Consider the following 14,404-nt stretch of genomic DNA (forward strand, 5'->3'; position numbering starts at 1 on the left):
ACTGTAAATAAATGATATATATTTGATACTTTAGAAACTAACATGAATACTATTTAATATTAAATATAATTTAATTTTAAGGTCTTTAATTTCAATTAAAATCTTTTTTTTTCAATTAAAATCTATAAATGGAGATTAGTTTGGATTGTATGACAGAGGAGACAAAAAAACTTATTCTCAGAGACATACCAATACATTTTCTTGGAATAAAAGCTCAGGAAATGAGAATTTTCATACTGTTCATGGGAATAACTAAAACCTTTATTAGATATGGTTTTCCAATAACAATGTGAAAATTGGAATTATCAATTCAAAGAGTACTGAAGTCTGAAATTTAAAAAAGTAGACTAGATATTAAGGGATAAAAGGTAAAGGAAGACAAAAATGTTTAATACTATTCAATATATCCCCTCTGTACACAATGTTGCATATATACAACTACTCCGTTTTAATTTTATTGATTTTATATAATAGTGAAATCCCCTTAAGCAACCTAGGGTATACAGATGGTGTCCAACTTGGGGGGAAAAAAAGTAGAAACACACTTGATTAACAGTTTTCACCCACACATTTTAGACAGACAATTTTTTTTTGTTTTTTGTTTTTTTGCCAAGATTTTCATAGTAAATTCATAAATATAGGAAATACTTTCACTCCTTCAGTGTTAAAATAGAAAACCAAACAGTGCCAACAGTAGTGGCTTAATTATTGGCATACAAGAAAAACACAACACCAATGGGTTTTCTTCATTATGCATTTTAAATATCAATATGTGCATTTGTTTCATTTTTACAGTTATAAATTTCCTAGTCTGTTATAGACAACAGCATTTAATAGCTTTGAATCCATTGAGATGTTGCTTTCAATTTGAAATATTGTGTGTATACATGTATATAAAAAAATAACCCAATGTATGACTCATCTGACAGATGTTTAAGATCAATAAAGGCTTATTTTTCAACATGCAGTTAGGAGAGAAGGAAGCAAGCCAACCTCTCCACATTGTCTTTGTTGCTGGCTTGTTTTTGCAGTGGTATCAATAGTGGTTTTTGGAGGGAACCGTGTGCCTTCAGCCTAGCTATTTAAGATCAGATACCACAATCAACAAGAGGGGATAGGAAGACGGGGATATGGGCAGGTGTTAAATTTTAAAAGTGTGCATTCTGCACTCTTTCTAGGTACAGGATAAAAACAGGCCAATGAAGAAAAAGTTTTATAATTAGGAAAAAACTGCAATCAAATCAAGACATAATAGCCGAATTAAGTTCTTTTAATAGATTGCATATATAGTTGTTTAGCCATACTCTTTGATCAACTCTTTAAGAGTAGAACTTTATATCCAATTTACATGCTTCAAATATCACCTTTCTTATTTGATACAGTAAGGTCTTGTATCCAAGTCTCCACTTGTACACTGAGAGCTTTAAGAAAACAGGACACAGAGGGAGTTGTCATTTTTTAGCAGCAATGAAATATCACTAACCCCTTTTAACATACCGAATTCAAGTCACTATCAGAGGTGAGTGCACCACAAAGTCACCAGGTACAAAATTGCTAGTTCATTTTTAAATTAATAACTTGAAATTACCCCTGCCCCCCACCCCATTACATCCCTTCTTTTTATAAACAGCAAACATTTTGCTATTTTATACATAGGCTAGCAGGCTTGTTTCAATATGAAAGTGCTAATTCATTTACAGATTTTTTTTAATCAGTTATGTAGTGCTACAATAAATGTCCAATAATCTACATAGGAACAATCTTTGATGAATGAAAATGATGAAGATTGAATAAGGCTATTGATTACCTTATCTTATTTACATATAAAGAATAGATACCCAATGGTGAAGAAGAGACAGAAATCGGACAAATACTCATAGGTGTAAAAATTACATCTACCTTTGAGCTTATACTGTAAATGAGACATTTTAAATAGTCCTGTAGCCCATGCCTATTTTTTCCTCAGAAAAAGAAAAGCTGCCTTCATGACATCCCCTCGTTTCAGATTTCCACAGTGTCACTTGAACTTTCAGTCAGAATCTTACTTTCTTCAAAAAATAAAGAAAATACCACCCCCAAATTACCGCCCTCCCCCCCGAAATCCCTCTGGTTTCTTTTTCAGTGCCAAGTTGCATGATCAGGTCCCACTGCCTGGGTTTTTCTGTCCATCTATTGATCAATTAGTTTAGAGTAGATAACATGAACCAGTTCTGGAACCGCTACTAGGAGGAACACAAGCTCTTCACTACAATCACACAGCAGGAAATAAAGTGATAACTCAATTCATCCCTGGTGCCGGGCCTCCAAAATTGAAAGAACTTGGCACAACCGGAGCACTGAATTTGTATCCTCCATGCTTCTCAATCATTTTGGATTCTAAAAAAACAAGTGAAAGTTTATTTTTTAAGTGAAAGTTTAATAGGGTATTTAATCATCTTACTACTTTGAAGAAGAGAAGGAATTGATAGACATTTACAAAAGCTTAACCCACTAGTATTAGCCAAAGTTCCAAAGTTGTCCCCTCCTTCCTTCTCTTGTATAGGAGTAAGAGAGGAAGAGAGGTACATTACAGAGAGAAGATAAACTCTCATGTTGAATGCTGGAGACTTTTGGCCAACTTTCACTTTCTGATGTTAAAATAAAAAATCTTTAAATACACCTAAGTCAAATACTGAATCAGGAGTCAGTCTTCAAAGGGAGTAACAGCTAATAAATCTAGTGCAGGCAAATCCACACCTTAGAGAGCTGTGCTTTTTGTAAGGAGGATACTTCTTTGAAAATTAAATTAGTCTAATAAGACCTATAGAAAATTATTAGGACTACACTTAAAATCAGTCAACTTGGCAAAAAACAATTCATTTCTTCATTTCATTCCTTCTGAATTCCTATCACCTGTAACTGTAGCTTTTATATAATTTTAAAACATTAATATAAAATTTTAAAGCTGTATCAACTCATAAATTGCATTCAAGAGAGGCTGTGGTCCACTGACATACCATGAGCTGCTCTTCTTTGATCAGCCAGAGTTGCTATATCCTGTAACTGTTTTCTTTGTTCTTCATTAAGACCATGAGTCAAAGCCTGATACCACACAGGATTACGATTTTGTATAGCTATCAAAAGAAAACAAGGGAAAAAAGAGTAATAATACAAGAGGCCTTTCTATTGTGTTCCTTCTACTTCACCTCTAGTACTTAAATTCTGATCTATTTTATATTTTCCCAATAATAATTTAGATTAACTTATTTGTGAAAGATATAGGGAGAAAAAATTCTCGCTTAGTTTTATGCTACAAAAACTCTAATCACTCTCATACTTCATATCTCTAGCAAATAAATCAGAGCTGAGGGGTGCCAAGATGGCTCTTTCGGTTAAGTGTCTGCCTTCACCTCAGGCATCTGGCTTCCTGCTCAGTGGGGAATCTGCTTCTCCCTCTCCCTCTGCCCCTCCTCCCACTCATGATATCTCTCCATCACTCTCTCTCAAACAAATAAATACTTAAAAATCAGAGCTGAAAACAGTTCTTATATACTTAAGTAATAAAGTAGGAAAACTTTAAAATGCTCACGTTTTATGTTATAGCCTAAATTAATGGTCAAATCCAATCTGTGATAAATGCAGAACAAATTTTCCCAGTACATGACAAGACCAGGTATTATTTCAGTGTTTTGGGATGCCTGGGTGGCTCAGCAGTTGAGCATCTGCCTTCCGCTCAGGGCGTGATCCCAGAGTCCTGGGATCAGGATCAAGCCCTGCATCGGGCTCCCTATGGGGAGCCTGCTTCTCCCTTTCATGTCTCTGCCTCTCTCTGTGTGTCATGAATAAGTAAAATCTTAAAAAAAAATTAAAATATCAATGTTTTACAAAAACATGCACTAGATAAAATGACAGTTAAGGGTACCAAGTCTGACCACGTATTTCCCTGTTTCAATTAAGTAGCTATTCAAAGGGGTAGGTGTATACTGAGTGAGTTTGAGAGGGAGAAAAAATTCTCTATAAAGACTCCCACAAAATAAGTTTTTAACATAGTAATTCCAAGAATGAAAACCAATTTCTTCATGTATCAGATGCCAGATATTTTGGGGGTGGGGGAAATCGGACAACTAATCACACGATTTTCTATTTCTACTTTATTGCATTTACTATGCACTGGTCCTCAACTATAAACCATCCTTTTGGGATTAACATATATTTAAGTCTATAATTCTTTTTTTAAGATTTTATTTATTTATTCATGAGAGACAAACACACACACCACAGAGAGGCAGACACAAGCAGAGAGAGCAGCAGGCTCATTCAGGGAGCCTGTCGTGGGACTCGATCCCGGGTCTCCAGGATCACACCCTGGGCTGAAGATGGCGCTAAACCACTGAGCTACCTGGGCTGCCCGACTTAAGTCTATAAAATACAAAATCATGGACAAAAACAAGTCTATAATTCTTGGCACCTCATTCAATTCTTGCTGCCCGACATGTAGCTCAAAAACCAATCTGTTGTATTTCTGTAACCTTGCATCATAACTGCTTTGCCATGGGTTTGGAAGACTAATGCCTGGTTATCAGAGAACTCATTCAACATCAAAGTTCTTATAATATACAGGAATGATAGCACTCTGTGGGGGAAAGGGTATTTCAAATATAGTGCCAATTTTAATTTCTTAAGCTGGACAGAACACAGATTTTTTTATAGATTTTATTTATTTATTCATGAGAGAGAAAGGGGTAGAGACACAGGCAGAAGGAGAAGCAGGCCCCATGCAAGGAGCCCAATGTGGGACTCAATCCCAGATCCCGGGAGCATGCCCTAGCCAAAGGCAGACGTCCAACCACTGAGCCACACAAGCACCCCTAGAACACAGATGTTTTATTTGGTGAAGTCCAAGCAATGGATGGTATAGCCACATACAATGTGTTACAGGAAAAAAGAAAAGGGATTCCAAGATAACTGATATTAAAAATGGTCAAATTCGGGATCCCTGGGTGGCGCAGCGGTTTGGCGCCTGCCTTTGGCCCAGGGCGCGATCCTGGAGACCCGGGATCGAATCCCATGTCGGGCTCCCAGTGCATGGAGCCTGCTTCTCCCTCTGCCTGTGTCTCTTCCTCTCTCTCTCTCTCTCTCTGTGACTATCATAAATAAAAAATAAATAAATAAATAAATAAATAAATAAAAATGGTCAAATTCTCAGAAAGTTAACTACGGTTTTGGCCAGAGGGAAAAAAGATACAAAAACAAGTAACAGATAATAAAAGTGGGTATTTCTAGAGAAAGCTGAAAGGGCAGAAATCAGAAGTGGGAAAGAGGAACTGTCATTGCATAAATTTTGAAATATAGTATCTTCCTATTACATACACATCTAAATAACAGTAAAATAATAAAATGAGGAAATACTCTGAAACCCTAAGGCAACCGCAGTAACTTCAGATACTAGCTACTAGTCCTTAAACCATAGTCTAGTTTGGGTTTGATATACCTAAAATCCCTTAAGTGACAGACACAAGTAAGAACAGATAGGTTCAGGGAAATGGATCATATAGAGCTGTCTGAATTACATATAACAAGTTGACTTACTTTGAAATATAGCTTTAAATATCTGATACTCATCAACAGGGTTATCTTCATCATCAATGATTGTGGAGTAGCCTTCTAGAGCAGTCTCCTCAGCATCATCTTCTTCCCAATCTTCATCATCTCCATCCTCACCTGCTTGTTTAGCCAAAATCTCCAAATATTCTTGCCCATCTTCATCAATATCATCTTCATCACTCCCCAGTTCCTCTGCCAAGTCATAAATAGGTGCATTTGTTAACACTGAGGTATTCTGTTACTGAACAAACTGACAATGATCACAGTTAGTAAATTACAAATCACAAATGAATAAATTCAAATTCTAAGAATTGGTGTTTAAATACAATATTCAATGGGGCACCTGGTTGGGACAGCTGGTTAGCATCTGACTCCAGTCCTGTTCTGGGGTCATGAGATCAAACGCCACGTCAGGCTCTGTGCTCAGCACCCAGGCTGCTTGAAATTCTCTCTGCCTCTCCCTCTGCCCTTCTCTCTCTCCCTCTCTCTCTCAAATAAACAAACAAATAAATAAATATTTAAATAAATATTTAGCAATAATCAGAATAAAACATTCTCATAAAAATTCAAGAAACTCAACCACAATTCTTAATACCAGAGGTTTGAAAAAGGATTACATAAGATGAAATTCAGCACTTGGGCTCTGGGCCTTATGGTATATACCGAACCAAACACCAACAGTAAAATAATATAGTTTATGTTATGTCCTTAGAACACCTTTCTGAGTTTTTTTTAAATTTTTTTTTAATTTATTTATGATAGTCACATAGAGAGAGAGGGAGGCAGAGACACAGGCAGAGGGAGAAGCAGGCTCCATGCAGGGAGCCCGACGTGGGATTCGATCCTGGGTCTCCAGGATCGCGCCCTGGGCCAAAGGCAGGCGCTAAACCGCTGTGCCACCCAGGGATCCCTGAGTTGTTATTTTTTTAAAGGCCAGCTAGGTCAGTAAATGATAAAAGACAAAAACAGCAATAACTATCTTATTCTGAAACTATTATAATAATTTCTCTTAACCAACATTCTATCAATTTATACTCTTGTAGTCTGTAGTGTCCATTTGTATTAGCCACCTAATCAAATTTTATTTTTTTTTAATAAAACCAATTTATTTATTTTTTTTAAAGAGTATTTATTTATTTATTCATAGAAACACACAGAGAGAGAGAGAGGCAGAGACACAGGCAGAGGGAGAAGCAGGCACCATGCACAGAGCCCGATGTGGTACTGGATCCAGGGTCTCCAGGATCATGCCTGGGGCTGCAGGCGGCGCTAAACCGCTGCACCACAGGGGCTGCCCAACCTAATCAAAATTTTATAGTGCAGGTATACTTGGTTTTAGCACTAATAGATAATAGATGTTTGCCAACAGCAGAAACCATAAATACCTAGAATTGCTTTACATGTCAGGAGATCTAGCCAAAGTTCTGGCCTTCGCAGACCTTACACTCCAGCAGGAAGATAAGGTAGTCTTCCTTTCTTTCTTTTTAAAAAGATTTTATTTATTCATGAGACACAGAGAGAAAGAGGCAGAGACACAGGCAGAGGGAGAAGCAGGCTCCATGCAGGAAGCCTGATGTGGGACTCGATCCTGGGTCTCCAGGATCATACCCTGGGCGAAAGGCAGTGCTAAACTGCTGAGCCACCTCGGTTGCCCGATAAGGCAGTCTTTTTATGAATAAATAATGAAAGCATTTGGCCATGATCCCTCATTTTTTCAGAAGGGTTAAAAAAAAATAAGTCTACTGATGTTTCTTTTTTTTTTTTTTAATATTTTATTTATTTATTCATAGAGACACAGCTAGAGAGAGAGAGGCAGAAACACAGGCAGAGGGAGGAGCGGGCTCCATGCAGGGAGTCCGACGTGGGACTCGATCCAGGGTCCCCAGGATCACGCCCTGAGCTGCAGGCGGCGCTAAACCGCTGCGCCACCGGGGCTGCCCTCTACTGATGTTTCTAACCAGGTAATAAGTGTGGCTTCCTCCACCACAAATCCCTTACCAGTTTCATCATCATCTTCAGCTTCATCATCATCATCACTGTCATTCTCGTGTTCTGCATGGCAGGCATACGCTCTTTTTAATCCATTAAATAAAAGGATAAAAGCTGGCAAAATCTGTCCAGAAACTTGATTTAAAACTTGTGGTATCTGTTCCATATCAATAAGAGCACAAAGGCCCAGAACACACATCTTTCTGTCGTGAAGTCTAAAAAATAAAATAAAGTATATATATTTTTAATAAGTAGAGTATCTCACAAAGTTAAATAAAAAAAGATCCAATATGTCACTTACCCCAAGAAACAATCAACATCATTAAGCCATTGTGTAATAAAATGATTTGTAACTGGTTCAACATTATTAGGGAAGCGAAGATTTTCTAAGGTGTTGAGAAGTAGGTGTGGATTATAGTACAAAGCTGCAATGGCAACTTGCAGGCACATTGTCCGAAGTTCACTTGTCTTCACCTCTCTTGTCAGTCTCTCTAAAGCTGCTTCCACAAATAAGGGAATGCACTATAAAGAAGACAGCAAAATATTCCAAAACCTTAAGTAATAGCAGTCTGACCATAGTAACCTATTGCCTCAACTAATCTCTTTTTCTATTAGATGACCAATAGTTTTTAGTGTTGGCCTAGGCACTCACTGAAAAACCTAACGTTAGAGAAGACAAGTATTCACTAAGCTATTAGATCCTCACCAGGATAGCCAACTGGATTCACAATATTCTTATTGGCTAATCTTACTGTAATAATCACTTCACAACACATATACATCTTTATCAATTCATCTGTTGTACACCTTATGCTTATATGACATTTTATTTTATTTATGTCAATAAAGCTAAGAAAAAAATCCTATTGAAACTGACCACGGGGGGGGGGGGGGGAGGAGAAACCACGGAAATTTAACCAAATCCACCTTACTGCAATGTGATAAATGTAGCACACAATACTCTCAGAGCCTACTATAAAAATACTTACCTTGCATGATAACAAACAGCCATAAAACTTGCCAGTTATATTTTCATACATATTAAAGATAGGATCATTATATATCGGTTAAATTTTAAACAAACATTTAAGAAATGTTATCTAGTGTCATAATAAACAATAAAACACAAAATACACAGCAACTGCCCCAAAAGAAGTAAACTGGAGGTAAAGATTCTCTCTACGTAGCCTCAAATAGGAATCATTAATAGTTAACCCCACTGACCTGGTCAATGCCACGCCCTTTGCATTGTAGAATGATGACTTCTAACAATTTTGCTGCATGACACTCTGCATCTTCTCCTGCAACTCCTGTAAGAACCTGATCAACACAAATATAAAACTGCAGTGAGGGTCCTATGCATCCCGGCTGGTGCATGATGGGTGGCATGTCTTGGGCGAATGGGGGCGCGCGTGGGGACACGGGGGGAGACAGTACTGCTGCTGCCAGCCACTTCAGCTTCAGCCCGGAGCCCACACTTGCCCACACTCGAGGACATCCGCCGCCTGCATGCTGAGTTTGCTGCTGAACAAGACTGGGGCCGGCCCCACCCCCGCCTCGGTGGGCCCAGGGGAAGTGGCGGAGCTCTTTCAGTGGAAGCCTGATGAGGAGCCTGGCCAAGCCCAGTCCCCCAGGGAACGGGCAGCCCTTCAAGAGAAGCTTAGTGACGTCCTCATCTACCTGGTAGCATTAGCAGCCCGCTGCCATGTGGACCTGCCCCAAACGGTGCTCTCCAAGATGGACCTCAACTGCTGGTGCTACCCAGCACATCTGTCCCGTGGCTCTGCCCTCAAGTACAGACTTCCCCGTTGGGCCACCTCTGAAGACCAAGCTGTGGGGCCTGCAAACCTTGAGACTGTGAGTCCACAGGCCAGGCCTCAACCTAGAAACCTGGGCAAAGGACCTGCAACTCAGCATGGCATCTGAGAAACAGAAAGTGGCCTGGCTGTGGAACTTTGTTCTAGTCCTTTTCTAACAGATCACAGGTTTAGGGGCCCTACTTCCTAAGGTCTGAGGCCCAAGAACCTCCAGTAGACAGTCTACTGGTATTTTTGTTCTCAATAGAAGTTTTGGTTAGCAAAAACAAAAACAACCAAACCTTTAAATCACAGAATATCTGTACCCTGCCTATAGTCCCTTGAGTTTTTAAGATATTCTAATTAATATAAATGATTACAATATTCATTGTACAGACTATAATCCAAAGCAACTGTCAGAATTTGGAGTTACTGGTTGGTTATATCTCAGCAATCACACATCTTGGTCTACATAATCAAATCACCTCCGCTGTAGGGCCATTCTGGACTACAACATGTTGAAAACCACTGTCTTCTCATACAACCATGGTAGCTAAAGCACTCTACTTTTCTTAGGAAGATATCTAGCTCGTATGTAAAGAAGTACCAAAAAAAAAAAAAAAAAAAAAAAAAGGCTGAGATTTCTAGGAAAGACCTTTCTCTACACAAGTCTCATAAAATAAGAAAGTCTCATTGAATTGGGAGAGGAGTTAAAAGAGGCAGCTTGTTGATGGCAAATGCTATTCCTAAACAAGAAATAAAAAACATGGAACTGACCTAATTAGACTAAAGAATTCTAAGTGTTAAGGGTAACTTCTGGAAAAGGAAAGTAGATGGTATAGATTATCACTGTTCCCAGAGTAATAACATAAACTATATAATTGACAATAAATAATGAATTCAATGATTATATCCCATATCTCTTGTGTAAGAAAAGCATTATTCAAAAAAAAAGTAACATTCTGCATACATTTACTTCTGATTTTCCAAGAAATGGCACAGTACTTTTGACTTTCATTTTAAATAAACTCCTGGTTTTTACAATCTTGCTATTTACTACATAATTTCTGTAGAGCCTCCATAAACTGTATCCTCCAAGAATTTTCTTTATAAAAATCTTTGTTCCTGATCCTTTCAATATCACTCAAATAAGTTCAATCTTTTTTTTTTTTTTTAAGATTTTATTTATTCACTCATGAGACACAGAGAGAGAGAAAAGCAGAGACACAGGCAGAGGGAGGAGCCAGCTCCATGCAGGGAGCCGGACATGGGAGTCTCCAGGATCACACCCCGGACTGAAGGTGGCGCTAAACCGCTGAGCCACCCAGGCTGCCAGATTCTTCCTTCTTTAGATTCAAAACCTAGTAAAGAACTATGGTAAGGTAAGCTCCAGGCACTCTAAGAAAAATTAAAAACATAACTCCAGTTAACGTCAGGGCACACAGAGGTGCCTGGGTGGCTCAGTGGTTAACCTTCAGCTCAAGTCATGACCTCAGGGTCCTGGGATCGAGCCCTGAGTTGGGCTCCCTGCTCAGTGGGGAGTCTGCTTCTCCCTCTGCCCCTTCCCTGTTTATGCTATCTAAAGTAAATAAAATCCTTAAAAAAAAAAGCCCTTGTTCTGTCAAACCCATATAATATGTTCACCATAATGTATCACGTATCTTCACTCATCACAACTTACTTTTTACAGCACCAGCCTCATGACATATCATTATATTAACTAAAAATGACCTACCTTCTTACACATACTATATATCATTTCAAGATACTTGGTATCAGACAGAAGTGTATCTGTATCAACTGTTACGTAATTATGAAGCAGAGGCATCATATCTGCATTAAAGAAAAGCATAAAAATATTAAAAATGAATTAAACTAATTAAAACAAAAAATTACTAAAAGTTAAAACCTTTACTAATGTAAATGCTGTTTCTGAAATATCTCCTTAGAAAAAGAAAGCAAATATGAATTTGTTTGGTCCCTAGCAGTATATATATGTACATTATACAAAGAGTATTATTATATTGTACAAAAAAGACTGACAGGGACAGGAGGGTAAGAATGTGTTAAAGGAAACAAATCTAGAAGCATAACTAAATCAAAACATATAATGGAAATCAATGTTATCCTGGAGTATTAACTGCAAATGAAAATATCTAAGAAGCATTTACAATGTTCTAAAGTATATGTTCAAGTGATATACTAAAAATGAATCAAAACAGGGAGAAATTCTCAGTATTAATATGCTGACTTTACTTACCTGTAAAGTAATCAAATCCATCTTGTTGAAAAACCTCAAATACCAGAGGTAGCAACTGCCACATTTGCGGAGACACTTGTTGACATGTCAAACTATGTGCTAAAGAGAAGATCTCTTCATAGAATTCTAAGAGACAGTATGGAGTTGTTAGGACAATGTTTGCTGATACAGAAAAGTAGGAAATTTTAAGCACAATCAGGGGTATATACCTAAGACATGTTGTTGTAAAACAGTTCCAATGACCTGTAAACAGATTCCTTCAAGTTGCTGGGTTATCTAAAAGAGAAGAGAAAACTGTATGTAACTGCTGCACACTAGTGAATGAATTAATGAATAATGCATAATCCAACTCACTGCTTATTGAAATATAAAGTCAGCATCATAAATCATTTTAAGTCTTTGTTGTTTTTTAAGTCTTTGTTTGAAAGTAACCCAAATTGTGGGTTAATGTGGAATTGAAACTTAATGTAATACCATTACAACTTAATGAGATACCATTACAATGAAACAAACACAGGGAATCACATGCACAATTTACCTAAGAAAAGTAGAGGAAAAAATAGCATCCAGAGAATATAATTATGAAAATAAAGGAACCACATCATTTTCCAGATAGATTACAAACCTTTTTGTGTTTAAATATTTAAATATAAATCAATTCAACTCAAGTGTAATTGAAAAGTCACTGTCAGTGGCTTACAGAAAAATTATTTGAAAGAAGGCATTATTCTTACCACTCCCACTAATTCCGAATCACCTCTATTTATATAACTGTTAAGATATAGTGAACCATAACACCCAAGACCAAAAATACAAATTCCTCTTGAATTGCCAGTATGATCCTCAATAGACCCCAAGTCCCTGGAAGCCATTAGAATGTTTAATGTGGGGAGGGGAGAGGAGGTAAAATTTACTAACTGGATATAGAACCAGGACATCCATTTCAATTACATATATTTAAAACATTTTTAACTCTTCAAATATAGCAACTAATTTATTAACCATAGGCAGCTAGAGAATTCCTCATGGCTTCTATCTCCAATTATACTGAAGAATATAGTTTACTGAAAATCTCCTGTAACAAAAGGCAATTTGCAGATAATCTGAAAACATGATTTATGAATATAAAAATCTGCACTGGAATTATAAACACCAAATTCAGGACACTAGTTACTTCTAACGGAAAGAAATAAAGAAATTGGATTAGGAAGTGGTACCCCAAAGGCTTCAATTACATCTATCTGAATTGGTTTTCTTACTGGAAATAAAGCCAAAAGGATATACTATAAAATGTTAAAATCCAATAAATTCAGGTGGGAGTTAAAGGGTATTGGTTATAGTTTTCTGTTCTTTATCCTTTATCCTTTTCTGAATGTCTTATATTTCATTTTTAAAAATTAACAATTACAATTTTGTTTATGAAAGACAACTATAAAAGAAAACTAGAAATACAATAGTAATGGAAGCATAACAATGTATACTCAACACTACTGAACCGTACACTTGAAAATGGTTAAGGCAGTAAATTTTTTGTTATGTGTAGTTTACCATAATTAAGAGATCGCACCCTGCATCAGGCTCTGTGCTAGGCGTGGAATCTGCATAAGATTCTCTCTCTCCTTCTGCCCTCTCCCTATTTAAAAACAAAAAAAGGAAAGCCAGGAAGGTTTTCCTAGGAATCACCACACTACTGGATCTGGATAGATAATCTAAGGAGCCAAAATCCTGAGACTTGAGGTAAGGATATGGTAATACAAATACTTCCTTCCTTTTCCTTCTAATATTAAACAACCTAAAATATTTATAAGATCCCAACAGTCTCCTACAAAAGGGAACTAGTTAAAAGATAGCAAAATCAAGGTACATGTTAAAAATAAGGATTAGATAAGCCAGAGCCTTCCAAAAAAAGCATTAGAACAGTTGTTGAAGAATGGCTTTAAATTCCCTAAGACCTGGATCATTACCTGGATCAAAACCTTAGAACATTGGATCACTTTACCTCTTTATGATCTTCAACTACACTAAGTAGCGTGTCAATGGTATTCAGGATTCCCATAGCAGTAACTGCTTTGTCATCACTTCCTTCTTCATCTGGTCCAGTCTGGATTACCTGATTAAATGTCATAGCCTAGATTCAAGAGAATATAAAGCTTGCTATTAAAACAATAAAAACACATTTTGGTCTAAAACTTTATTTTTGGAAAAATAAATAAATAAATTAATTAATTAATTAATTAAAAAAACTTTATTTTTGAAATGTTCTCACAGGGACAGCAAAACCAATCAATGTTACCAAACTGATTAATAGTAATTAAGAATCTGGGCTCTATAAGCAAGTGGTACTACTACCACTTACTAGGTGACCTTAAGTTACTCGACCTGTTTCCTGACATATCATTTGAGAACGTTATCATAGAGATACTGTGAGGATTAAATGAGGCAAGGCATAGAAAGTGCTTAATATTATGAATATGTTTAGTAATATTTAAAAATGCCCAAATACAGGTATACTACTCAAGGATTTTTGTTATAAAATTCAATTGTTTTCAAATATCTGAGAACAGAATAATAATCTTATTATAAATGCAATATACATATTTAATGAATGCTGTTACAGTTATTCAAATATCCTTACCTACTTCAAAATCAGTTTTTCACAAAACTCTTTGCTTTTTGCTTAAATCCACAACAAATACCAAGAGCTAGATTCTTATTGCTTATTGCTCGATATTCAGCAAGAATATAAACTGCATCACACAAATCACTATACAGGGAC

General features: G+C 36.9%; 1 protein-coding gene, 1 long non-coding RNA gene and 1 pseudogene across 3 annotated transcripts in view; 2 read left to right on the forward strand and 1 right to left on the reverse strand.

Annotated features, from left to right (window-relative positions):
* Positions 1–14,404, forward strand: part of LOC140614818 (uncharacterized) — a 48,352-nt gene that overhangs the window by 9,343 nt on the left and 24,605 nt on the right. The window lies entirely within an intron of this gene.
* IPO7 (importin 7) overlaps positions 240–14,404 on the reverse strand; it is a 55,911-nt gene continuing 41,746 nt past the window's right edge. The window contains exons 16-25 of the mRNA XM_072794112.1: positions 13,628–13,756; positions 11,838–11,904; positions 11,629–11,754; positions 11,104–11,201; positions 8,797–8,892; positions 7,874–8,094; positions 7,582–7,787; positions 5,569–5,775; positions 2,997–3,113; positions 240–2,376 (exon numbers count right to left, since the gene is read on the reverse strand). Coding sequence (XP_072650213.1) covers positions 2,279–2,376; positions 2,997–3,113; positions 5,569–5,775; positions 7,582–7,787; positions 7,874–8,094; positions 8,797–8,892; positions 11,104–11,201; positions 11,629–11,754; positions 11,838–11,904; positions 13,628–13,756 — 1,365 coding nt within the window. The 3' untranslated portion in view covers positions 240–2,278. The remainder of the gene's footprint in view (positions 2,377–2,996; positions 3,114–5,568; positions 5,776–7,581; positions 7,788–7,873; positions 8,095–8,796; positions 8,893–11,103; positions 11,202–11,628; positions 11,755–11,837; positions 11,905–13,627; positions 13,757–14,404) is intronic.
* Positions 8,802–10,020, forward strand: LOC140614815 (dCTP pyrophosphatase 1 pseudogene; annotated as a pseudogene).

Source organism: Canis lupus, chromosome 23 (assembly GCF_048164855.1).
Source record: "Canis lupus baileyi chromosome 23, mCanLup2.hap1, whole genome shotgun sequence".
In the NCBI taxonomy this organism is placed as follows: domain Eukaryota; kingdom Metazoa; phylum Chordata; class Mammalia; order Carnivora; family Canidae; genus Canis; species Canis lupus.